The 27,620-nt window shown below is 43.2% G+C and overlaps 1 protein-coding gene across 1 annotated transcript; it reads right to left on the bottom strand.

Moving 5' to 3' along the window:
• Positions 1–423: 423 nt before the first annotated feature.
• On the bottom strand, positions 424–27,620 carry Atg4a (Autophagy-related 4a). The gene is made up of 13 exons (XM_075682120.1): positions 27,561–27,620; positions 26,334–26,432; positions 25,791–25,862; positions 24,337–24,435; positions 21,875–21,973; positions 20,292–20,368; positions 20,105–20,180; positions 17,245–17,414; positions 16,325–16,403; positions 9,633–9,772; positions 7,804–7,860; positions 6,190–6,304; positions 424–688 (listed from the first exon to the last, which is right to left on the bottom strand). The coding sequence occupies exons 1-13, from the start codon at positions 27,577–27,579 to the stop codon at positions 624–626; spliced, it is 1,167 nt and encodes a 388-aa protein (XP_075538235.1). The 5' UTR covers positions 27,580–27,620; the 3' UTR covers positions 424–623.

Below are 27,620 nucleotides of genomic sequence, written 5' to 3'. Positions count from 1 at the left end.
GTATGAAGGCACAATTATTCCACACTACCTTTTCCAAAACAAGTGCAATAAATTAACAGCAAAAGGAGCTCACAGAATGCACACAGGCACAAGACAAAAATGCCGTTATTTATGTGTACTTGTGTCATGTTCAAAAAATGTCCAGGAGGCTGCCGACGCCAACATTTCACCTCTAAGCCACATTATAAACAAAATTAAACATATTGTGCACAGAATCAACATCACAAAGGAAAAAGAAAGAATACCGTCCATTCTGCGCACGTTTATTTCTGACGGCCACCAACTAATCTAATGACAGGTTGTTTTGGAACTCATTGTATAAACATTAAAACACCCATTGACAAAGTTTTGTGAAAAGAGATGCTACGGAAATTCAATATGTAGTTGGCAGAAGCACATGAATCACAAAAAATAACACAAGGATAATTTTTTGCACAAATACTGGCAGCGTATATTTATTCAAAAGTCCTCCTGTATAAAAAAAAAGCACTTGACATTGCATTATATTGGCAATATTATAGATACAGCAGGCCTGAAGAGTGCATAGCATCTCCTCAAAGAAAGGCTAACAGTCAATAAGCAGGCAGAGGGTTTAGCGTCCTTTTTTTACAGATAGGTACAGCTTAGAGAATCTCAAACTCGTCGTCCGAAGTGTCATACTTGCGCTCTTGCTCTAGAACAGTGAATTCTGGGGAAAAAATAAGACAATATAATGTTACCCAAGACAGTAGTATAATATATAAAGAAAATTCCAGGCTAAATACATCAGGTAAAAAAAAATTTCATGAGAAATTTGGTGCACAGAAAGAATAAAACATGTACAAAGGGAGTCCCCAGAAAAAGCAGGAATGGTCCCCCCCCCCCCACCAAATAAAGAAAACAACGGAATTTCACACAGGTCAAAAAGCACACAGTTTCCTTCAAGATAATCTCTAATGCAGTCAATACACTTGTCCAACCTTTTATGCCACTGTTTTGTTCAAAGCAACTCTGCAGCTGCTCAAGCTTAATGCTCTTGAGTGCCTCCTGCAAGGTTGCCTTCGCCTTGTACACAGCGATAAATCTCCTTTATCTATTTAAGTTTCTTCTTTAAAAATAAACCAGAAAACCACAGGGACCTCGGTCCAAGAATATAGGGTATGTGGAGAACATTGGTCAATCCCTGAATGACTAATTACCATGTCGTAGCCAAAGCCGTTAAGATCTGTGGTGCCGTCATGGTGGAGAAGCCAGTCACCTGTATTCCACCATTTTATGCATTTTCCTGGCACATTCTTGCTTAATCGCCTTAATGATTCCGAGTGAAATTGGTGATTCACAGCCTGTCCAGGAGGAGCAAATTCCCGCTGCACAATTTCAGATGCCGAACAAGTAAACAAAGAAACAATGATCACCGCATTCCCTCGAGCGCATTTACCGAATTTTTTCAGTCTTGGTGAAGAAAATGTCCTCAACTGGCTGGACAGTTGCTTGGTTTTGGAGTCATGCTCATAGCACCAGCTTACACCACCCCTGACGCTCTTCGGGACAAGGTCTGGGTCACTTTCAACATGATTTTTCAAATCCTGGCCCAAAATCGAACTATTTAAGTGCTCTCTGCCTTGTTCTTTTGTCCTCTGTGAGCAGGCTGGAAACAAACATTACAGCAAAACATCTCATGACTAATTACTCTCAAAACCCACTCACAAGAGCTCTAAATTATGCCAGCAGCTTCTGAAATGTTGACGATTGTGTGGCGATGACTCTCGTTGATCTTTCGCAGACCTCTTTGACAATTTCATAGAAATTAGGACAGACTTTAGTGCTCATTCTTCCTCTTGAAACCACCCAAACGAATAAAAAACTTTCTTACGGCTCAGTGCATCCTACATAAATGTTGTTTGGAGTATTTCAGGCATTTCTTTGGTTGTTTTGCCAAGAAGTAATCAAAATCTCAAGGAGATTGGCCGCTTAATACGAACAGATGTCACGATTTTGCAAGAGCAGTGCAAGAACAGTTGCGACAACTGTCACCACAACTCCGTACAAAATTTCATGGTGACATAAACTTAGTTACCGACCAGTGAAGTGCTCCCCTACACCTGCTCGTGGGAGAACACAGCAGTACAATTACGAAGGGTGCTATAGAACCACCAGTTATTTTGAGGGTACAGTAAGACCTTGTTAAACTGTACCCGCTTAAACAGTAGTTTCAGTTTAAAAGTAGTAAAGTCAATTCCCCAAATCAGCAGCCATTGAAGATAAATTATTTTGTATCCGCATAAACCGTAACAGCTTATTGCGTACGCATCGGTTAAAACGTAGCGTTTCCACTTTTCGTCGCGCAAACACAGCGGTGCGTCGTCTCCATCGGGCGGCCCGGCAGAAAAACAAGCCTCAGAGATCGGTACAACGGCCTCCAAGCGCCCTGCGCGTTTGCATGTGAAGCCACATCAACATCAACATCCTTTCAACGCCGTGCCAGAGAGCGTTGTGGCATCGTGCAAGCGAGGACTCACGTCATGCCGAAGCTCTATTAAAAAAGGAGCTGGGTGCTCAGCATAGAAGAAAAATTAGACATCGTCCGTGCTGCCGAACGTGACACGAAGAAGTCGGCGCTGGCCCGGGACATGGATCTGCTGTTGACTACAGTGTGTGGCGTTTGGAATGCTAAGAAGTTGCTCGGCAGCACTGCTGCGACCGCGAAGAGATGTCGGCTATGAGGTTCGACTTTTCGCCATCGTTGCCTCTGTTGCTGCCGAAGTGTCGACGACAGTGATGAGGACGACACGGAAAGCGACAGCATGGGCGATTCAGGCCCGACAGTGGCAGAAGCTGCGCGTTACGTCAGCCTCATGAATGCAATCGTCGCGACGAGAACAGGGGTGCGATAACGTAACTATTTCAAACAAAAAGTATTCCGAACTCCGGCACCCGGCAATGAAAAAGGCGCCACGGGACTTCTGCAGCACTACTGCGCGCGTGCACGGAGTATACGTAACGCCAACGAGGAATCTCCCGTGCGAGTGTTTGCCGAGAAGAGGGGGCTGGCTGAGAAGCTGGCACGGAGCTTCAGTAAGTTTGAGGCCGCTGTCGTCGTGCTAGGCCGCCGCGGCATCAAACGAAAATAACAGTTTTGTCGCGCGAAGTGAATAAATACTGCATGTTTTTTTCCCCTTTCATCGCACTCCCTCCGAGTTCCGTTTTCGACAGGTAAGTGGGCGATCTCATGCTATTTCGGTTAAACAGTACTACCGTTTTGTACTTACTTTTTCCGAGCTCCGGCCAACTACGGTTTAACGAGGTTTCACTGTACCCGCTAGTACGCTAAAGGTTGCAGTGTCATATGCAGTAAAGGTTGCAGTAAAAGTCAAGAGTTAGTGCAGAGGCTTATAGCTTTCCACGAATGCTTTGTTTAGCGCAAAGCAACAGACACAAGAAAGACGACAGGACAAGGCACTACTCTCAACTCCTGTCGTTTTTCTTGTGTCTGTTGTTTTGCGCTAAACAAAGTATTCATGGATTCGCACCAACTAGCCCGCCAACGCATTGTGCTGGCCTATAGCTTCTCTGTCAATAGTAGCAGCTGGAAACCTGATATTTAAATGCATGTCTCTATCTATTTTCCATGTTATAGAAGTCGGGAAATCGGTCAGCTTACATTGAAGTAATATATGTGGTGCATGTTACTCAAGCACCACCATGAAAATTTCCATAATGAAAAGCATCCCTACAGGCAAGTAGGCATATTTTTAAAGTGTAGTCGAGTGGGCATGCACCTTCCAAACATCCTAGAGGAGCAGAGCACGAACATCCACTGGCCAAGCAGGAGAAATTTCGATACACATTGAGAGCAGCAGAATGAAGTTCTGAACTGCGCCCTCATCGATAAAAGTCAATTTGGAAAATTTAAAGCCTCTTCTGATTACTTTTATCATGCTACATGTTTGATCTGCTTGCCAGCTTCGAATGTGACGGAATTCCAAAGACACACTTTCTCCTCACAGCTGCTTTGACAGCACTTAAATTGTTCCAATTGCAAAGCACGGAAACATGTTCCCATTTTATGTGTGCACTACCTGTCATGGAAAGCCAAGAGCATTTACATTTGCCAGCTGGGGGTCACTTTGGGAAACAAGATGACAAAACTTTATACAAGTATAATTTCATAAATTATGAAATGGTAGAAAAACTTTATTGACGTCCATCGGAACATGCACTAGCACGTAGCAGGCTGCTCCCACGTCGGGACAGAAAGGCCTACCCTCTCCACCACGTCGAAGGCCCATTGGACTGCCCATAGTTGAGCTTCAAAATCGGGACTGCATAGGGCAGTCTTCCACTTGGATGGTGTAACGTCTTTGTCGCAGCATAACGCGGGGCACCGCCATAGCACATGATCTGAGCTGGCAAAGTCTGAGCAAAGTGCGCAAGTGTTTGACGTCTCAATTTCAGGGTAGATACGGTGTAAGAGGGCAGGGCTAGGGTATGCCCCAACTTGCAAGAGTCTGAGTGTCAATGCCTGAGGCCTGTTCAATTTACTGTGTGGCAGTGAATACCTCTGCCTCCCCAGATAAAAGTACCTTGTAAGTTCGTTGTATGAGGCAGGGGGATCCCCATTGTCTGGAACCTCAGTGCCGTGCCAATCGGTAGCTACGCGGTTCCAGTTCCAGTTGACTAAGCCTAAAATGGTTGCAGCAGGTATAGGTATAACGCTGGAGTGTAATAAGCTGTCTGCTATTACTATGAGACTTTGAGTGGATTGAAAAAATACAAGAGTGAGTCCTTTTCACAAAAATGCTGTTATCAAGAACAATGAATATCAAGACTCATGCAATTCCGTGACGTAAGTACACTTGTTTCCTTTGATGAGCATTTGTCACTGCAGTTTTGACTTGTCGCTGACTAAGAGGCACTAGTTCTGCACAAGTTTCACACAGGTGTTAAATTACTATACCAAGTGGAACACTCTAAGTATGAGAGTCAATGCCTACCCCAGGTTATTGTAGAAGCTTAATCCTCGGAGAACTTTCCCAATCAATGGGAAAGTTACTATATTGGAGAGAGCATCATGACAGGCCATACACAAGCGAGCATCTGGCCAGTGTTTCTTTTGAATTATATGGGCGTGCACAACCATCAGCCTGATGGCTAAGTGATGCAGCAAAATGGCTTCACAAGAGCTACACAACATTATGCTTACACTCCACATAGCACACATACATCAAGTGACCTTTAAAAGTGATATGCACTCATAATTGTATCTACAAAATTCATCAAAAGAGAAAGCTTGTGTGCTGAATGTTCAATGTTACAGAGAACTGCACAACACAACCTACGTTTGCAAGCCCAAACTCCTTTGCTATGCGGGCTTTCTCTAGGGACTGAAACTTTAAGTTTAGGCCCATATGGACAACAGTGGTGCTTAATCTTTAATTAAGCACATTAGGATTACGAAAAGATAACAACACTGATTTTAATTTAATTCGGTGCCTTCCTCTTTATTTGCCAGCAAGATACAGGTGCTGCACGTGCTGGCTCTGTAAGCGTCAACCTGAATTCAGGTGGGACCAAACAATTCCTTCACGGCTCTACAATTGTTTTGCTTGCCTTTACCCACGGAGTAAGACATTTAGGGGGTGAAACTCCCGTCAGCGCGAGCGAGCGCAGGCGACCAGATAAGGTCACAATTGTTGTATGCGCCGACGGGGCCATATACAGTGGCGGCGCCATGTGGCGCGTCGTAGAAGCCGCAACAAAAAAAAAATGCAGCTCCCGGAAAGCTCCCACTGTTTTGCTTGCCTTTACCCACGGAGTAAGACATTTAGGAGGTGAAACTCCCGTCAGCGCGAGCGAGCGCGGGCGACCAGATAAGGTCACAATTGTTGTATGCGCCGACGGGGCCATATACAGTGGCGGCGCCATGCGGCGCGTCGTAGAAGCCGCAACAAAAAAAAAAAAAATGCAGCTCCCGGGCAGGCTGCTCCGGCGCGCTCTCAACGGCGGTAATTTCTTTCCAGGCCGCCATGCACCGCCAGCACGATAATGGCTCCGTGGGCTTGTGACCTTTTCTGGTCGCCGCAAACAGCGGAGTTTCCTCTCCTAAATGTTTCTTGCTCCGTGCCTTTACCATTGTGCCAGAAATATTTCAAGTTCACTGTACCAAGTAGGTTCAAATTGAGAAGTAAACAAAAAAAAAAGACCACGAACCAGTGCTTGGGAGTTCTTGATCAAGTCGGTGCAGCTCCTCTGTGAGGTCTGGCCATCCGAGTGGTCTGTGCTCTGTGATCTCAAATAGCGGCTGCTTCATCTGGCTAATCAAGTGCTACAAGGTGAAATTGAATAAGGAATTCGGGATAAAGCTCTGACAATTTGCAGAGCTGATAGGCACACAGACGTACAACAAACAAGCAATTGACGACAGACAAGTGATTATAGTTTCTAAATGCGGTAAATGCAAATGCACGATGTGAGTGAACCAAAATTTTAATTTTTCTAGGTAACTTACGTGTTCTTCATAAAATGTTTTAACCACAACTCAAATAATGAGCAGTCACACATATTAAAAACATGCACTCAAGGGCTTGCACATTGAGACATTCGAATAAGACATTATTGCCCAAACGTTTCATTCATTTGAAGGGGCCCTGAACCACGCTTCGGGCTTGCCGAAATAACATAGCCCGTGGGTAGCATACATTGCTGTGAACATCTCAGCCAAGTTTTGCTGTCCTACGCGGTGCATGGAGCTCACAACTGGATCGTGAAGTGACCTTTCTCTCAAACGCTGTTTTCAACAGAAGGCCCTGTCCTCACTTTCTTCTCGACACACTATTTCATCATTTCCTTAGACGGCTACTATTGGCCGATAGCTTACATCAAACTGTGGTCGGTTACACGGCATAGATGCCACGGCCGCTGCGGGGTGCAGCCACAGGTCCACTGGCTAAGCGCACTGCGGCTCGCTGGGGAGAACAGTGTTTGGCTTATGTTTAACGCATTGTAGGCATCAAAGGTAGAAGTCGTGGCGTCTACGTTAACATCCAAAATGAAATTTTAACTGTGCACCACGGTGACATTTAGAAGGCGGAGCATTGTGGGCATGCCCCACTGCACCATAGCCTTCGCAGTGCAAGGCACTGACTGATGAAGGATCGGGAGCACAGCGGAGGCAGTGTTCGATTGCCAATAACATAGCTTCTGCTGAACGCATTGAAGTACTTTTTGCAGTAAAGCATTTCTGAAATAGCCTATTTTCACTTCAAATGCCTTTCTCCGCTTCCATAAGAAGTGTTTCAGGGCCACTTTAAATGCCCACAAGAAATGTAACACTTCAGCCAACACAATAATAGTTTTTTTTTAAATCCAAAGACACCTAAGCACTTCTTACAAGTTGTGAATGCAAAAGCATTAATGTCCGATTATACACCGCTGAGCAGTCCTTCAAGTTATGAACTCCTCGCGGGCAAGTGAGCATGTTGAGAAACTTGGTGCATTTTGATTTGGCCTTACCAAGGCGCAGTTAAACGTGAGAGCTTGTGCAAACAAGAAACACGCGGATAACACGGGCTTCTGATAGCTAGGCTAACAGGGCGTCGCGGCAATGCCCTCTCCCCTCACACAACACCTGGCATGCTATCACAGCCAGCAGGCGCTCCCTTTCACTCGCTCTGCTCCATTGAGGTGCACTCGTGACATAGCATCGCAGCCAATGGGAATTTACCTGCCGTTTTCCTGCGACAGATCACAGGCGGCGGCTTTTTCGCTCAAAGGGCCATTTGACACTTTCACATCAAAATAAATAATCATAAATAAGGCACTCACTTTGTGCGCCAAGTTGCACCAACTGTCAAACTCTGCTTCTGTTGGCAGGTAGAAGCACTAAAAAAGAAAGAAAGCAAGGAATGAATTCTAAACCATACACAAAGAAGCAAACACATTTAGAAAACTATTATACGGTGTTGAGGATTGCCAGATAAACCAAATTGCAGGTATTCATAAACTTTTCAAGTTTTCCATGTGTTTTTGCTGTTACAGTGAGCAGATATTCACCCAGTAGTCCCAGTCCAGCCTGAGTTATAATTTCAAAGGGCACCAAAAGTGCTGTTACATGAGGTATTGTTTCTTGGCATCGAATTTTAGACTGCCCCTTTCAGTTTAACTTACATGATGATATGGTGCCAAAGCAAATTGTTTTGGTATTAAGTGTGCTAATTCTGATGCACTTCTATTTCCCACAACAGATACTTATAGACATTTATAGATATTTAGACATTTATAAATTGCCACCTAGAAACAACACAGATGAGTTTGGGAAAACGCATGTTCACACATAAGCCATATCTGCAACATTTACAAGATCAAGCTGTAAGAATTACGAATATCTCTAGTTAGATACATGCAGTACTAATTTACAGTTCCTTAACCCCCTAACTGCCAATGACGAGTTGACTTATCAAGACAAAGGTTCCACTACCTTCCAATTCTGACACATAATAGAGCCTCTGGCTATCTTTTTTTTTTTTATCAAGAGTAGTAAAAGCGCTATAGGCATTCTTGGTATACATTTTAGAGAAAAAAGTCAAAATAAATGCAGCTTTTTAAGAAATCTGCATTTTTCATCAATATTTTTAAAATTCATGATGGCAGTTAAGGGGTTAAGCATGCTACCATTATACTACATACCTCAGCACAAATTGACTTTACTGATATACCGCATACCCAACTTTAGATGGTACAATTAATATTTCTACCCTTACTTAAAGCCTTAACAATAAAAATTTTTCTCCAACAAAAATTTGCTTAAACCCCAGTCACACAGAGCACGTTCAATATGGATCAAGCCCAATTTGGATCGAGTTCATGACTGGCTCCTTTGTGCAAGCTACAGAAGGAAGCTAATCGCAAACAAGAACTTCGATCCCAATCAGACTTTATCACAGTCAAAAGCCCTGCGTGACTGGAGTATTGCTTCCTTGAATAACAACTAGACAGTTTTAGCCTGTCTAGTATTCCAGTAAACGTCGGTGGACTGGACGTCCTGCTGGATTGGCAGAAGCGTAAACGTGAGTAGCCCGAGTGGCGCAGCCCCCCAGTGGTGCACAGCTCAACCAGACAAACACAGACAGACAAGCAGTAGCCAAGGGTATTCTCTTTCACTGCAGGTCTAAATTTTGACAGTGGCTTTACTGTGTCACGATTCCCCACCACCAGAAATTTATACCAGCAGCAAAGTAGAATATACTTCGTTGATGCAATATTAGCTCTGTGTTTGTCTGGTTCAGTTCTGTGCCAGAAGGTGTCACCACCTGTCAAGCCGCTCATGTTTATGCCTTCTGCCCATCCAGTAAAATGCCCAGTCAGCGCGCGTTTACTGCAATACCAGACAAGCTAAAACTCTTTACTAATTATGATAAATTTACTGCTTTTTTATGTGCAGAGTGAAACCTTCATATAACAAATATTGATATTGTGTAATGTTAAACTTGGCATGACCTCCACTTGGAATATTGAATGTATTTTGCTTTTACCATGAGAGCCGAATGAATGAGCTTCGATTCTGCTTGAGATATTACATCAATTAAGTATTCTACATGGCTAGAGTTCAATACGAGGCAGAGACACTAGCAACATTTTGCCGCCTCATTTCCTACAAGAGCAATGGAAGGGTCGAGCTGGCCAATGTCCATCCTGCTGGCGTGGGCACAATGGTAGCTCTCATCTTCAGGACACTCTACATCCAGGTCAACAGCAAGTTGGGTGGTGTGCGGGTCCAGGAACACTAGGTCATCACCTAACAAGAAAGATCAAAGACAGCATGATTCATTTCATACAACTAGGATTATCATCAAGTAAAGCAGATTACTGGGACTGTTCATATTAAATAAAGCTTTCCAGCACTCTGGACCAACCAGGACACAGAAGGGCAATGTACCAGTTCCCTTTTCTATGTCCTTGGGTGGCATGCTGCTTCACACGTGGAAGGCAGTCACTGACACAACATTGTACATTTTCGAAGGAAAAGCCCATGCCAACATATGAAATGCATCATTAAGCTCGCCTTGAAGATCTCTGAGTAAAGTTCTGCGATGTGTACAAAGTGCGCCGAGTGCTGCTAGTTTCGTATGCGCTGTGCTTTCGAGGCTTAGCTCGTACTGAAGCGAGACGCTGTCTATTCGCTCACTGTTGCTGCCACGCCTCACTACAGCATTTTGACGAGTTTCCACGGTCTTCAAATGGTATGTGTTCATGTTTACCTGTGCGCACATGACACCGTGTTTGTTAATTTAGTTAGTAAGCGAAAATGTTTACAAGTTTATACAGCTAATAAAGCTACTATCCTTCCTTCACATAGCTATCTACTAATTTGCTATCACAATCAATTCTTCGCCTTTTGGGCAAAACTGTGTCTTTCTTTAACTGTATAATTGTGACAAACATTGCTACATTGCAATGGGTAACATCCGGCACCTGCAGTATGACGCCATTGTAAGTGGAAATGCAAACCAGTAGACAATCGTTTGCAGTGCCAAATTGAGAGCAGCAATCATCTGTTTATATAAGAAAATGAAAAAAAAAATCTACGGACTTCAGTGATTCCTCTGACTCTCAACTTATTTACGGCCAACAGCAGCAGGCACATACAACAACATCTCAAGAACATCGTTATGCACGACATCTTTGTCTACTGTGGCCCCTGAAATTCATATGTAGACGAGATTACTCTCACAGCCTCCATGCCATTTGTGCATGAAAGCCTTCACAAATTGCCAAGAGAGAATGTCACATGATAGCTCAGTGGCTGGCATGTCTGGCTCTCAATTGCACGATGCCACAGGGGCACGAGTCCCCAGTAGCAGCGGCGAGCAGATGTTTGTTTTAAAATTAAAATATGGGGTTTTACGTGCCAAAACCACAATCTGCTTATGAGGCACGCCGTAGCGGGGACTCCGGAAATTTGAACCAGTTGGGGTTCTTTAACGTGCACCTAAATCTAGGTGTTTTCACATTTTGCCCTCATCGAAATGCAGCCACCATAGCTGGAATTCAATGCCACGAGTTCGTGTTTAGCAGCCCAGCACCTAGCCACTAAGCAACCACGGCGGGTAATGTTTGTTTTCCTTCTTTGTAAGAGGAGTGAATCTGAGGATGACATGGCAGCCTGATGACACAACAATGTTGGCATGACAGTGACCGCATAATCAAAAGGATGGATGAACATATGCAGCAAGCCCAGTTTCAAGCTCTGAACTGTTGTTGCAGTAACAAAAGTAATTCTTAACGACCAATTATAGGGATGCATCCATCACAAAAAAAAATCAGTAGCCAGAATTTGCACCATGCACACATACCAGCACCTTCATGATGATTGCAGTTCATCGTTCTGCTAATTTACGCCCAGAGAAATAGCTGAGATCAATGCTGTACACAACTTTTATTTATGTCTTATTAGAAATGCCTTAAGCTACATGAACCATTTACAGTCACCTTCCCAGGAATCTCATGTGTTTAATGTTCTTGTAAACACATAATGACCTGAGGTGATCCGATTTTATCAGGGTTGAATCACCTTGTTCTCACTGCATATCTGACCTTCGATGAAAACACACGGCAAAAATTATGCCGCACACCTCATCATGAGAAGTGCCGTTTTATAAAATTCAAGTGCTTCATAGAATAATTTAACAAATTAAGAGCCTCAGAACAGGGCAATTATTTCAGGACCTGTGAAAGCAATTACTATTCCAACGAACAATACAATCTACCACAACAAAAAAGCTTTCAACTGCAAGTGACCGATTAATGTGACTGGCAGTTAAACATAAAGGGGTCCTGAAACACTTTTTATTGGAGTTAAAAACTGCATTTGGCATTAAAATTTACTATTTCAGAAATACTTTGCAGCAAAAAGTACTTCAATATGTTCAGCAGAAGCAGAGTTCAGCAAGGCATTTATATTCAATGCCTTGCACTGCAAAGGCTATGGCAGAGTGGGACATGCCCACAACGCTCCGCCCACTGAACATCCCCAAGGCAGGCAGTTCAAATTTAACTTTGGATGTTGACATAGGCGCCACCACTTCCAATTTTGGTACCTATGATGAGCCAAACTCAGAGGCTATCTCTCAACTTACGGATGAGTCCACGGTGTCTCATCCCTTTGCTTTGCTGCAATGTACGAGAGAGCTACATGCGGCTCTTATTTTCTCACACCGAGTGGCAAGTAGCACATTTTCTTTCTTACTTATCTCTGTGGCAATCACACAATTTCCGAGGGTCGAACAAAACAGCATCTTTACGTTCACTAGTGCAAGTATGTTGGGAGCGCCCCCAATGGGTAAGCGATGGATGCCGCACTGCACTTCTACCATAATGGTGACATACCTCAAAGGTGTGCAACTCAGGAAGCCAACAACCTGTTCCAGTCCGATGTTGGTGCTCAGACTCAGTCACCATGCGCCTGAAGTCATATCACCCACAGGGACCAATCATTGAGAGTACACGATTGTCCTCAGTAAGTTGAAGTGAGCTAAGCAAGCGGGCTCGTTACAGCGCCCCGCAGAGGCCAGCCTCAACGCTACGTAGCAGACACAACTACATGCAACTGTACACTATATTTGTTATGTGCATAACCGGGTTGGATCGCACACTCATGCTGATACACTTCAGCCTGGCCCTGCTATGTGGTGCAGACCAGCTTTGTCTTGCATCAGCTTGACAGATGGATAGTAGCCACATCCAAATAGCTCAATCCGAAGTGATATCTGCCAAGGCGTCTAGCCAGGAGTGCCAGAAGTGGCAGGAGTGAGCGCACACTGGCAAGCATATGTATAGTCTCAGCTTAGCTTTCTAATTGTTTTAGGTAAGCTGTGTGTTCAAAACTAATCAAAATTAGCGAGACCTGATGGCTACTACACCGATAAGCAGTGTGGCCAAAGTTTATTTCCTACATGGGCTGCCACAACCAAGTGTAAACAGACAATAGCTGGCTTCTTCCAGAAGTACATAAATTTTATCAAAATTTTCGCTTACTTCAGCCTGTTTATTAAACAGCGTCAATAAATCTACACAGTAACAGTCGGAAGAAGTGCGCTGACCTAAACACCCTTCTTGGTTGATGACAGCTATCAGCCAATAGCAGCCATCTGTGGGAATCTTGCATATGACAACATAGGCAAGCTACCAGCAGTTTCAAAACAGGTTAGGAGAAGGTCTCATTTGAAAAGAAAGTGTCTGAAAAAAAGGCGACTTCACCCTCTTCTTGTGAGCTCCATGTGCTTCACACAACTGCAAAGTTTGGCTGAGATTTTCACAGCAGCATATGCTATCCATGGACAATGGTTTTTCACGAAGCCCGAGGGGTGGTTCGAGACATTTTTAAAGGGCCCCTCACCAGGTCTGGCCATTTTGGGCTGACAATCACAGTGCATACAATGCAGGCTAACGATTGTGCGTGCTAAGTAATAGATTGCTACACACCACAGAAAAAGCTGAAATTTAAAACCAAACATTGTTTGCTCTTCCCCTCACGGGCACCACGGTCCCTGCTGAAGAGGTGACATATATGTGCAAGTGCGACTACGTACATGTACAGTATAACCTCGTTCATACGTTGTTTTGTTTTTTTTAAGTTACACGAAAAACTTACAAACCGGGAAAACGTACGATCCACAGTAACTAAAAATTTCACAGACTCAACTATAGCTGACATCTATGTAACACGTAGCGTCGCGTGGATCATTGCAGCCCGAGACACGTTTTGTTGTTTTCCTGTTGTGCGGTGTTTTAAGAAAGCAAGGGGAAACCAAAACAAAACCGAGCTGGTTGGCAATACCGGATGCCACTGTAGCGAAACGTGATGCCCACATTGCGTCGCCTGCAGCAGGGAATGGCCGAGCGTTTGGATTATTGCCTACTAAAAGCATGCAGTACGCTACCAATCGCACTACACGCCACGCGCTGTAAAACAGATAGGTGAAGATGCTTATCGTAATACGTTTGGCGGCAACAGTTGTGAATGTAGCGTGCGACGACCTGAGTGGAGAATTGCTGCTACCGGAATAAGAAACTGCGCACGCAGTCGTTTTCACGCAAGATGGGCAGGCGAGTACTGCAGTGAAGCTGCCATGGCAGAGAGCTATACACTGTTCTCGATCGCGCAGGCCTCACGCATGTTCTTGTGTACATGGGATTTAGCGGCTGGAAAATGTATCATACGATCGCACTTTGGCAATGTACTCAACGTTCATGCCAAAATTGTGTTTTCCGGGAAGGAATAAACCAGTAAAAGATGGGCGTAACTCTATTGGGTCACTTTTTGTGTTCTCGACGGCAAACGTTGGCGCCAGGAAAACGTACTTAGCCAGAACATATCAACGAGGTTCTAGTGTATATGCTGTAGCGTTGCTCATAATGACACGCGACATCGAGAATTATTCAAAGGAACATCTGTTATTTGTGTAATCTGTTGCTTTAAGACAAATTAAAGTTTAGAGAAATAATAAAACACGCAAACAGAATGTCTGTACGTGCTTGTTTGACATTGCACTGCAGCAAAAGAGATCTGCTTCCATTTCAACAGCTTGTTCCCATGTCATTCAGTCGCACGCACAGACAATGAAACTATGTCATTTTCTATCGTATTCTAGAACACGATCAGGCTCTGTGATCCGTTTGTGTCTACCTCAGTGTTCGTGTAGCACCAACGTATACCACTAGTCAGGCGTTTTCATGCAGAGCATGCAAAATCGTGTGCTGCGTGAAACAAGACAAAAGCAACAGCTCAAGCATGACACCATCAGCGAAACTGCTCCAAGCAGCAAAAAAGCGAGGAGAAAGAAAAGAAGGAGGAGCCTGTGACGTATGCACCCCGGAATCCTCGAGCTCCGGTATGGGAGGACGTAGAGAAGGAATTTCGCTTGCGGAGCAAGTGGAGAGAACGTCATGTTGGCGGCGACGCTCGCCTCCTGAAATCATCGGTTTGTGGCACTGAAATATTTCTATCATTTGAAAATTCTTGTGGTGAACTCTCCCTACAGGACACGTTACAATTTCCAGCCATAACAGAAATTTTCTATGTTGCCTAGTGAGGGGCCGTTTAAAGAAGTACTGACACAAATTTTTGTGCTGTTTTTATTACTTTATCGGAGAGCCCTCAATCCAGTAGTTACATTATGGAGTCTCAATTTCCCGAGAGCGCAGCAAATAATTAATTAAGTTAGCTTTCAATAATAACATTTCAAAGTGCAGGCCAAGAGTAGCACGGCTTCGGATGTGAGAAAGGTTGCCCATTTCATTATTGAAACCTGCTGTTGCGGCCTCGGGGTACAACACACACACACACTGGTCGTGCATTCAGTGATCAATGGCATAGAGCATCACCCTGCATTCCCAAGAGAAGCAAACAATCGGAGAGGCCACTTTAGCAGCTTCCGGCAACACAGTCATTGTATGCTATCAACCATCATGACCTGCCACCTCCACTTTCGGTGACATGAGAAGTAACCTTTCTCACGTCAGAGGACACGCTGCACTTGGGGAGCGTTTTGGGCAGGCCTTACAAAAGGGGCTGTAATTACTCATCTGTGGTGCTCTGGAGGAACTGAGGCTTCGTACTGAGACTACGGAGTCAACAACTCCTTAATGAAGCAAGAGGGACACCAAGTTTTCGTGTCAATACAGTCGGCGTCACCCTTGTGTAAAGCGCAGGAACGGCAGCTTCCGAAGCACTACTGAGACAGCCTGCAACCTCTAACGCTAGCTGCTATATCTGACAACTAATGGTAGCTGCTGGGCATGTCTGGGCCTCATAACTACGTTGACTTCGCTGGCTGGCTCCTGAGCGCCCCAGCAGCCACCATTCCCGTGCTCTACATAAGGATGATGCCGACTGTACTCCTTTAAGACAAAAAGCAGCACGCGCTTTACAATTAGGCGAATTTCCAGCTATGAGACTTAACATTTAACAACCACGCTCAATCAACATTCTCACACTTAAGATCCTGCATTTTCTCACAATAAAGGCGTACTGGCATGACAATTCTTTTTCTATCTGTATTTTTTCTGCATTCTGTATTTTTTTTACATTCTTTTCTCTCATTTCACCACCTTCAGCATCATGATGCCATGACACAAACAGATCGTGGGAAACAAAACCAAAATCAGTTCATGGAAAACTATTACAGTAAATTATTTAGCGCCACTTTGGGGCTTTCCACTATTTTTTCCGCGGTTTCGAGGTCCCGGAACTTCACCTAAAGCAAGAATGATAGGTAAAAGATGTCAAGTCAGTACTCCTTTAATTCGGTGCAGGGGCCATGAGGCACTAACAGACTGCTGTGCTCACCAACAACACCAATGATGTACAGTGCATGGTTCGGTTTGCCACCAATTATGCCCAGGGACTGCTTCAGTGCAAATGTCCTCTGCAAATGAAAAGTGAGTGGCACTGTTTAGCCGTACACATGGATGCCACCAGTGAATCTAATGAGCAAACAATGGTACAGATAAACCGCAGTGAACATGACCCTGACAAATTTTTCAAACATTCCATATTAAGAAACATAAACATGGTCTTCAAATCATTATTTGAGAGAAATTAAAATCTTTGCTCAACTAAAATTTTCATTAAGTCAGCTTCAAAGGTTGACTGAGATACGTACAGGATACATCAAATGAACCTTCCAACCTTTATGCACGTCACTATTCATTACAAGCAGAGCTAACACATTTAAAAGGCATCTGCTGTGCCACTGAAGCTACAAATTGCAATGCAAGCTTACACTCACGGCTACCCCTTTGCCAGTTATTCTGGAGGCTTTTAGAGAGACCCATGCATAGCTCATACCTTTTGTAGTGACTGCTGCTTTATTGGCTTTCCTGCCCATCAACAATGATGCATAATATCATATTCGGTCGCCATGCAATTTTTCAGTTATAAAATATATGACAACCAAAGTACTTAAAAATTTCAGCAGCCTTTCAGATACATAATTAGTTTCAAACTTCGAAATTTTTTTGAACTTTGAACTTTGAAGTTTATCACATTATGCTCTATCTGAGGGCGAGAAGCTTGTTACTGCATTTTTTCTTGCTCTTGGCAACACTACTTGAATGTTTTGTTGATCGATTGTATCACATTTACCAACTGTTAGTTGCTACAGCATTAATATTCTCCTTTGTGAACACTCACATGAAAAAAGCCTTTTCAGTCACTGAAGTGAACTTTCGCATCTGCCAGTAGCACTTCTTCATGTCCATTCTTACCTTGAGGCCACAATAGTAGATTGGGTTGATTTCACTCAGGCCAAGCCTCAGAGGAATAAAGAGCACAAGAGGCTTCCAAGAAGCTGCTGCTGCAGCTGCAAGTCCATGTGGCTGCGTCCGATTTCTAACGCCATCCTCAGCATCTGATGCCTCAACTCTGCATACTTTCCCTGCAAGATAAAAGCAAGCGAAACCACTACAAATAACTAATGGTATCAGGGAGCAATAAGCACATGTTTTAGCAGTGCATACTGCAGTGAGCATATGCAATGCTCCTGTAGGCTGTATTTGTATGAAAATAACACTATAGTTGTTTTGCATTTATAGCTAGAACAAGTATAGACACTGCAAGCGCATTTTCACTGTTGCCGCCCCCCCCCCCCATATCCATGCGGTCCCAAATGAAGTTCAAGTGCAAAGAGAATGAGCAGCTTCTGCGCCACACGTTGGTGGTCACGTGATGTGCTGTGGGTACGAGAGTGAGCCAAGGGGTTGTATGACCGAACCCACACTGCTGCACAGCTGGGCTAGAGGAGGAGAGCACATACATCTTTTTCTCTAGCCTGACCATGTGAGGTCACAGCGGCAAACGCAAGTGACCTATGCACTGTAGCTTGGAGGTGATCTGCTGCAGGTGCACGGACAAAGAGCAAACACGCAAGGGAAGGTCAAGATGATTGGTGGCTTCATGCCCACTGCTTTCTAGTGTGCCTAAGGTTGGAGGTTGCGTGATCCGAGTTTTGGAGACGCGGCCCTGTTAAAATGATGAAGCAAGCGGCAGCATGAATCGCTCACTTTGGGGCGAGCACACGCATTCCTCATATCCCGCACTCCTAATCATGCCAGCGTTGTGACAGCAAGTGCTTGCAGTCAATGACAGGGAACTGCTCATGTCTGTGCGAACTTGACGCCAAGCTGACACTAAGTTAGAAAGGAAAGTTCACTGCAATTTATACGGTACAGCCTATTGAACTATGAACTTTATGTCACGTAGCTAACACTTTGCCTAATACAGCTAAACCTCGACATAACAAAGTAGGTAAAATTGGCAATTTATTTCCTTATATTGAAATTTCATGGTATTGAAATTCAACTTTTTATGCAAATAAGTATAGTCGCTGATCGATTTGTCTTGGATGGAAAGGGGCCACACAATTTTGGAATTATTGGGCAATCGAAAAAAGCAAGTTTAAATGAGAAAACAATTCATTTTTGATGAATTTGGAAGTGAGTAACAAATGATACGGTTTCATAGCACGTCGACGATATCTTCACATCGGTGGTACAAATTAAGCAAAGCCAGCCAGGCATGCACTCCACCCCTGTGGCTGATAGCATTCACCGCACTGGAATGACGTTATCATAAAAAGCGCTGGCAGCAGGCAGCGAATGCTTCGGCTGCCTCTCGCTCCAACAGTTTATTGAAACTCATGATTATGCAACCACCAATACTAAATGCACAGGAAGACAGCTTACATGGTGCCATGACGTCTAGGCAAGCCCACTCTTTTCACATGCAGCAGATTACGCCAATGGCTCTGAGTTATCTCATATTCCCGACACATAGTACACACTTTTAAGGACCTCTAAAAACAAAAGGCCACAGAAATCCTTAACGCCCATTTGCTCCCATTTGAGTGATCACACAACCAAATTAATGAGACTCACAGATTCCAATGGTATTTTGTGCTTCTACTGTCATTGTAAGTGTGTGTGGGAGTGTAGAGAACCAGCCAAAAGCTTGGTATGTGACCATGATTTACGCTAACATGGTTACAGCTGTTCTTTCCCATTGAAATTTTTATACAAAGCTTGGTCAACTGGCAGTAAAGCTTGTTGCAACTTGCAACAATAAAGGTATTAAAAGAATTAGGTGCTGCTGCATCTGTTCATGACAATAGCAGCCCTCTGTGATTCTCACTAATGTCAGTGAACTTACGAATGATTCAGTCATAACATGTCACAGTAATGTAATGTGAATATTTGGGCACATTCGCTGCGGTTAATTTTTCTTTAGTACTAAACTGGAAATAAATTTTTTCTTTCATTTTGTTTTTCAAGTTCTTTGGTTATTTTTAAGCAATGAATGGACCCACAAGTGTCTATGTCACAAGGTGCTGAAGTTCGAAGTCCAAAGTGTCCTTAAAGGGACACTAAAACAAAACAATCAGTTTGGACTAATGAAGCATTGTTTGAGAACCCTGCAGGCAGTCATTTCAAAAAAATAGTTTGATTATTAGATGAGAAAATGAAGGTCCAAGTATCAGTGTTTGAATTTCGCGCCGAAACCCCAGTGCCGGTACGTCAGCGTGACGTCAGGGATTCCAAAGTATGTTTTCACATTTGGGCCGCGTTGGCTGAATAAAGGTTCCCGAAACTTGCCATGTTTAATATTTGGTTCCTTTAGAACACAATGTAGTCAATCTGTACCGCTATATATAATTAGCCCTCGAAGATGCCATCAAAATCCAAGACGTCACAGCCCCCAGGTGAGGGAACTTCAAGTAGGTGTCGCCACCTGCATTTCGTTCTTGCGCTTTTTCTGGCTTACCAAATGTCTTATCGTTGTAAGAGTGGTGTTTTTGGTGTTGTAGAACGGTAATTTACTGAAGCAGAAGAAATTATTTCTCACTTTAGTGTCCCTTTAAGGCAAGTTGAAACATGCTCTGGGCCAATAAATTGATTGCCCACAAATAACATTAGGTTGCAGATGGTGTTCAATAGAACTAAAATCAGGAAATGAAAGAGGTCTTTTTAATCGCAGTTTTTGCTAAATGGATGTTTCTTATATTGAGGCTCCACTGTATAAGTAATGACTGCCATTACACTGCCGAAAAATTAGCAACAAAGTGAGCCTCACTTATGTCGTCCATCACTACAACACTGTCCATGGCAACATGCATGGCAAAAGAGCTCCACTTGTCAAATGCAGACAGCTTCCTGCAAGAAAAAAAAAAGATCTTTCAGAGCTCACCAACCATCTACCATTCTAAACCGCCGTTTAGTTGGCAGGAGACCGCACATGGCGGCACAACTGATGCAGAAACTTGCCTTAGTACGTGAGCAATGGTATTAGGCCCAAACCATTGGCCCACTGTCTTGCCTTCCGAGACACCCATCTGTGCTGGAATATGGATACAAAGAACAACACACACAAAGTCAGCTACTAGTATATAGGACTGCAAAATAAAACCTTGCTGTACATTGCCCTGTTGAAAGCTGGTTTACCGCAAGCCCGCTGACAACCATGGAAGAACAAACCTTCTTTAAGCATTTAGAGCAATCCAAGTGGTCTGTACTAGGACGCGAAAATGTCACACTGCAGTTGAAACAAGCAAGCAGGTAAGATTCGACGAACTCAAATTGGCCAGTTTCACTACCATAGCCAGATTCTGGCTCATTGCTTCAGTTACATGTCACTCATAGCGAACAAGTAAATGGATGGATTAGCATACCTATTCACAGAAAAATGAGCAGCCCAAAGATGCAATAGGCACTCCCTCAAAACAATTTCTTTTTTTTATTTTGGCAAAACAATGTGCTAAATAAAATCGGTAAATCACACATGGTACAGTGAGCTAGGTGCAAGCACAAAAAGAACAGAAATCATAAGAGGCACAGGCTGCATTGTTGGCCATAAAGGCACATAACCTCTGTTACGCAGGGCAACCGATGGTTTGCTGAGGTACATGTATTCACCCTTATGTGGCATGTCATTATGACGGGCTGCACATTTCTGCTTTTGGGACAATACAAAATCTTTTGATTCACCACACAATCGATTGCAACCCCACTCTCTGCAAGGCGAAGTCAGAAAATGGTTCAGTGGATTGTCACTCCTCTTGTGTTCACTTAACCTAGTGGTGACACAAGAGTTGTTTAGCGAGTTCTGCACGTGGGTGGAAATAGATATGCTACTGCCTCTGCACACGAGCAAATGGTTTTGTGCACTTAAGTAAAGAGGATTATGACCCAATCATTCAGCAAAGGATACAGACGATTCAAAGCACAAGACACACTGACATCGAACCTCTCTCTTAAACTCTATACCATAAGAAAAATGGTACAAATAGTTTGCCATTCTCAGTTTCAAGGTTGGTAAGTTATCACAATCCATGCCAACATGAGCTCAGTTACCAGCTGCCAGTGGTAGCATGCATCATATTACAGGTTCAACTCCTCTTTGGCCTCGTGGTTCGTTTGCAATTTCTTTACAAGTGCACGACTGTATTTGTTCAGACAACAAAGCAAATATGTCACTACTTTTCTTTCACCAGGCATCACTTGTCATTTGAATATCAAATGCATGTGGTTGCCACCTAAGGCTGGAGCTTCAGTAAAGCGGACCTCTAGTGAGGTACACTCTAGCAAAAATTACGGTTTCATCATTCTCTACCATGCATCCTTTGAACACAGGGACTCATAGGTCAAGCAGCATGGATGAAAAAATTAATTAAAGTGTTTCTTCAATTTCTCAATTTGAACAAAAGTTGAATGAACACGTGCACCCCCCAGTGCCTACAAAATTCCAAAATGTACCAAAGGAGAAAATGTCTGCCAAGAAAAATGCGTGCCTCCAAACAATGCGGCTCTCCTATGGCCTTGTCTTTATACAAACCAATGCACTCACCAATCTGATGTATCGAGTATGTGCAGTTCTTCTTGTCCTGAAACATGCGCAGGACGCGCAGGTAATTTTCGTCTTTTGTTTCTCGTGACCATTGCCAATCTGCAAAACAGATGTTGAGATTATCACACACCCTACACGTAAATAGTCACTGCTCTACTTGTAAGCATACACATTTGAAAGAATGATATGCCTCACTGCCATCTTTCTCACTAGGATAAAATACCTACAGTAGCTGGTGACAACCTAAGAATACAGTGGCAAAAACACCACTGTCCATAAGAAAGAGAGTTTGCATGGATGTGTCAGCCAATTATGTTGACTCATTACCTTAATGTGATGGTGGAGGAGCACATTTTTTTTTTCAATATACGTACACCTTTTACAGCACCGCGGCATGGGCGCTGGAATCTTCAAACACGTGACCACACTGATATTGAGTGCCTTTTGGCTCCCCCTTCCAGATAGCAGACGATGCACCAAGAAAATGCAGAAAAGCACCGTTTTTGCTTTCTCAGTGAATTATTACTGGCCAGTGATGCAACACTTTCAACCGATAGCACGAACAGTACATTAGTGCTTGTGATGACATATACAAGGCCTTATTATAGCCTGATGTCAGTGAGCAAAGACGGTGCATGAGAGTTGTTCGACGAAGTGATTGAGCCAATTGTACGTCATTCTTTTTCTATTTTTGAGTAACAGCAGACAGATCTTACTGCCTCATTACTGTGTAATACATAGTGACAGTCATTATGTGGAAGAAATCTGTTGATAACATTACTTTCAGCGCCATTAAGAACTTACGTGTTGTTTTTACTGCCTCTCGCAACCATCTGTTCTTCTGAACATGCAAAAGACTGATGGTCTCCGAAGACATATAGCAGTGATAACAGTCGGAGCCACATATACATGAAGGCCTGCCTACTTAGCTACGCTATAGTTATATAAGCTTATTGGCCACCAAGTTTATCATTTGGATAAAATAGGAATAAAAGTAATTAAAATTTTGCACCTGAAGTACCTTGGTGTATCACACTTCAACAAAACTGCAGTCAGTTAAGGACATTTCATTACATGCTTTATGTGCTCAGAACAAAATTTGCAATGAAGCAGAAATTCCGTGACCGTGAATAGAAATTCCGTGACCAACAGTCACTACAATTTAACTTGCTCTCTCAAATGCAACAAATTTCACTAAAATCGGTCCAGGGGTTATTTCAGAAAAACGTTTTTGCGTTTTTACATGTATTTGAATAGGCCGCGTCAGAGTTGGGCCCGAGCTAAAGCTTCCTCTTAACAACCATAGACAATGCCGTTTGTTCATTGACTGAGCTTCAGAGCATTTCGAAGAGGACGCCGATTTTGGCCGAAAAATGATCTTTAGCGACGAGGCACATTTTTGGATGAATGGCTACGTTAACAAGCACAATTGCCGTATATGGGACGATCCCGACCCACACGAGGTTCACCAGGTGGCAATGCATCCACAAAAGGTTACTGTTTGGTGCGGATTTTGGGTCGGCGGCATCACTGGTCCATACTTTTTTGAAAACAGTGTAGGTGAAGCCATCACCGTCAATGTCGAGCACTACAGAACAACGATAACCGATTTCTTTTGGCCCAAATCAAATGATATGGATGCATACGACATGTGGTTCCAGCAGGATGGCGCTACGTGCCACACAGCGGACGCCACAACACGATCGACATTCTGCATGAACGATTTGAGGGTGTGGTTCTCTCTCGCAGAGGTGACGTGAATTGGCCACCAAATTTGTGTGATTTGACCCCGCTAGAGTTTTTCTTGTGGGGTTTCCTGAAGTCACAGGTCTATGCTAATAAGCCGCAATCGATCTATGCCCTTAAAGTCAGCATAACCCAGGCCATCGCTCAAATTAAGCCGGATCTATGCAGATCTATATGATAATGAGGCACACCATAGTGAGGGACACCTGATTAATTTTGACAACCTGTGTTTCTTTGACGTTTGCCCAATGCACAGTACACAGACGTTTCTGTATTTTACTTCTATTTAAATGCAACCACTATAACCGGAATTGGATCCAGTGCCCTTGGGCTTAGCAGCGCAATGTCAAAGCCACTACGCTACCACGGCAGGTCTGTGTCATGATAATGTTGATAATGCCAGATCTGGCATTTTGTGACAACCATCATATCAAATAGCTTATGAATGCTTCCCAACCTTCCATATAGACAAGTGTGATTCTTTCATGTGCGAAAAGTGTGTAGTTTAAAAATTTATGTCAGTACTACGTTAATATTCATTTTATGTATGCAAATAGTATTGCTGAAATTATCGCATCTGTGGCATAAGAATACAAAAGCTCCAGCGGTCAAACCGGATCACAAACTTGAAAGAAGCATTCAAATTATTTTCTTTCTGTATTTAGAAAGCTTAGATATTAATAAAAAGAAAGGAAAGAAACAATGACGAAAGAGACCTTTTCCAAGGTGTCGTCGCATGAGGGCCTCAGCAACTACCATTTGCCCACACCGAAGCATACATCCCCAGCCTGTGTCAGAGGTGTAGTCTGTTCCACCTGCAAATCCAAGAGGACACGCAATGCATTACATGTAGTCTAGCCACTCTCAGTCTATAAGAAACACAGCACCAGGCTGCTACACCTTAGCAATGAGAAAAACATCACAGACTCGAACACATAGCTCGCTTGCATGAACTCCTTCTTAACAAAAGCAAAGCAAAAGTATGTGGCAATAACTGCAGAACGTATTCTATATTAAAACTAGCAGCAAAAACCAATTCAATTTTAAATAAACATTATGCTAGAATGAGGAAGTGGCAAGGACTGTAAACTGTGACAAAATTTTGCATAAATGCACGTTAGCAGCAGTAAGTGCTTACTTAAAGGTTTACCCTGTACGTAAGAAATTACATCTGAACTATGGCGCACGCAGTTCATTCTGCTGTTCTGCCTAATAGAGGTAAACAACACAATGATAACCGCATTTCCTCTCTCATGATTACAGCACAAGGTATGGCATTTGAGGAGGAAATACTCTTTCTCAAATGGGAGACAAGGTCCTGCTAGAAAACTACAAAAAAACCTATAATGTAACATTTGTAGAATGATTCCCACCTTATCTGCGGGTTTACACAGGCTACACTTTTACAACAGTTCCTGCATGTTAGTGCTAATTGTTTTAACATGATAATACTGGCATGTGCTTGTTCTACCGGGCAGCTCAATGTCAAGCGGTTGCACTGCAGAAATCATTAAAAAGCTGCATGTAAAGAGCGCAGGACACCTGCCTAGATCAACCAAACTGCATGTCCGGGACTGTGCAAGCAACATTTACTTGATAACGCCTGGTTTGGGATCAACAAGCATGCACAGCTACATTCACAAGATGTATTGTTTGCTTTCACACTAATGCTTGCCACATGATTTGGCCACCACTTTCGTCATCAGAAATTCCATCTGTGGCATCGCATCACAAAACAATAAGCAGAGATTACTTGATACTTGATGTGGCAAGGCTATGAATGTTTTATACGCATAAGTTTATAAGCTTATGCTGTGGTTGTGTGACTGTTCCTTGAGCCTGCAAAGTTATGGGCTTCATTTCGATGTGCACGTAATTGGGCATCATTTCAACATGCATCATTTCAAATTGGCAAGTAAGAAGTGTGCATGAAAATTTGCATTTTGCCATTGTAGGCAACAGGAGATTCAAGTACAGAAGCTAGATAAAATTAATTAACTCTTCTGGTAAGATAAAAAATACTGTATTACTGTTAGAAATTTTGCAAATCAGGAACATTAACAACAATTTGCTGCAGAAATGAGCACACCATTAAAGTACAGAAACAAAAATTCTAATGCAAGGCTGCTGTAAACGCAAATCTGAGACAAAGTAAGTTTGTTTTTCTCACTAATTGCTGGGAAGTTCCTTCGATATGTCAGCCAGACCTTTGATGTAATACTGTTCCTGAGGTCATCAAGTTCTGGAACAGATGACGGCACAATTTAAAATCTGGCATTTGTGAAGGCCATGGCAGACATGACACATAACTAAACACACACACACTTTAATGTGTTTCATGCAGCAATGAAAAACAATGCATAAACTTCCATAACGTAAGATAGCTGGAGCAAATCAAAAGAAACTTGTCATTTTCTCAGCTGACAATGTTGTAGCAGTTCCAAGCACGGGATAGTTCAGCAAAGGCTCTTTCAATGGCAACATGTGTGCTTACAAGCGTGTGCACAACTTTTACAACAAACAGTAATATAAGTGGCACTGATTTCCTCACAGCTGTTGTGCCGGAAGGTCACTGGCATGATGACGAGCTGCATGTTAATCTAAATGTCTCCAAAAGCACACCGGAGGCTGTGAATTCTTAACAATAATATAGTGAGCACACCATCACATGCAAGCTATCCATACTATATAGTGACATGCAAAAGGGACTGACCATGAAATGTGCTGTACTTTCTTCCCAATATATATACAGGTTCCTCAGATGGCTTGAAGTCGTCATACTCTACAGCTCCGACTTCATAAGTTAGGGAGGCTGAAACGCAACAAAGAATAAAAGGTACATTCTCACACATCCCTTTCCATGCTGCTGATTCGAAGACCTTCCTGCTGCACTACAATATGCGAGTTCTGGCAAAAAAAACATACGCTAGCTTTCCTTGAAGCACTCACGTCGTAAATACAATTCCCAGGTGCTTCGGAAATAAGAGAGCTGTTTCCGCAACATATCACCTCTGCCAAAGCAGACCATCACCCATATGTTTGGGTACAAAAACACGCATGCACACAGCCTTACAAGTCAAGTTCATCTTCAAGGCCACACTGCAGGAACAGGACAAATAAAAACTTTTTAGGTATTGTTGAGTGTCAATACATCGTGCTAGCAATACAAGAAGCGGTAAAAGAGCCTATGACTTAGGTATATTTAAAGAGAAACGATATTTTGTCATTCGAGCACGAACTTTGGAGACGATGACATCAGTGAAATACACCGGCAATACAGTTGACAATGAACGGTTTCGACACTGAAGCGCGTTAGGCTATAAAATATTACGCGCCTGAAGTCACGAGCATATGCCTGTCAAACTGTATTTTATTCCATAACTCATTATAAACCCTGAGCGCTTGTTATGCAAGCCTGAAACCACGCAGCATAACGAGCGATAAATATGAATGACGCGATCGTACCTAAACTTCGTGTCTGTAGTGCGATCTAAAGTAGTCAATGTCACTGCGTGCCACCGCAACGAACGGCGGACTGCCATGACGGACTTCAAAAGTCAGCCAGACAACGAATGTAAACAAACACGTCATTCTGTGGAAATGTACAAACGCTAGTTTGAAGACACGAGAAACACTTTATTTCGAACAAGATCAACACGCCCGGGGACAAAAGATTTGCATTACAATAACCCTTCGTGACGACTGCGTGCAGAAGGACAAAACCTTTTATGAAATCAACGTCCGGAGATGACAGCTGATGACTAGGTCCAAGTCACTCAGTTTTTGAGTCATAGACTAAGAGGCACTAAGCCAGCTTATAAGCATTCTGATTGTATGCTTTGAGTGCAAAACGATGTACACACCCATGAGCAACTTCAGCTTGGCGACAAGTTATGGAAACAAAGGAGACAAAAAAGCACGATCAGGTGAGGCAACATACCATTGAAAACATCAGCCATTCTTGAGAGGCAATCTCTTCATGTTTACCGCGATGGGTTTG

The sequence above is a fragment of the Dermacentor variabilis genome, chromosome 2 (genome assembly GCF_050947875.1).
Source record: "Dermacentor variabilis isolate Ectoservices chromosome 2, ASM5094787v1, whole genome shotgun sequence".
Taxonomy (NCBI): Eukaryota; Metazoa; Arthropoda; class Arachnida; order Ixodida; family Ixodidae; genus Dermacentor; species Dermacentor variabilis.
The sequence above is the reverse complement of the archived record's forward strand: the minus strand, read 5'-3'. Positions and strand labels throughout refer to the sequence as shown.

Coding starts and splice junctions, on each gene's coding strand:
- Atg4a (XM_075682120.1), bottom strand. Junction 17,415..20,104: donor TGTAGTGATGGACGACATAA/GTGAGGCTCACT, acceptor TTTATCTTGCAG/GGAAAGTATGCAGAGTTGAG. Junction 6,305..7,803: donor GGTGCAACTTGGCGCACAAA/GTGAGTGCCTTA, acceptor TTCACCTTGTAG/CACTTGATTAGCCAGATGAA.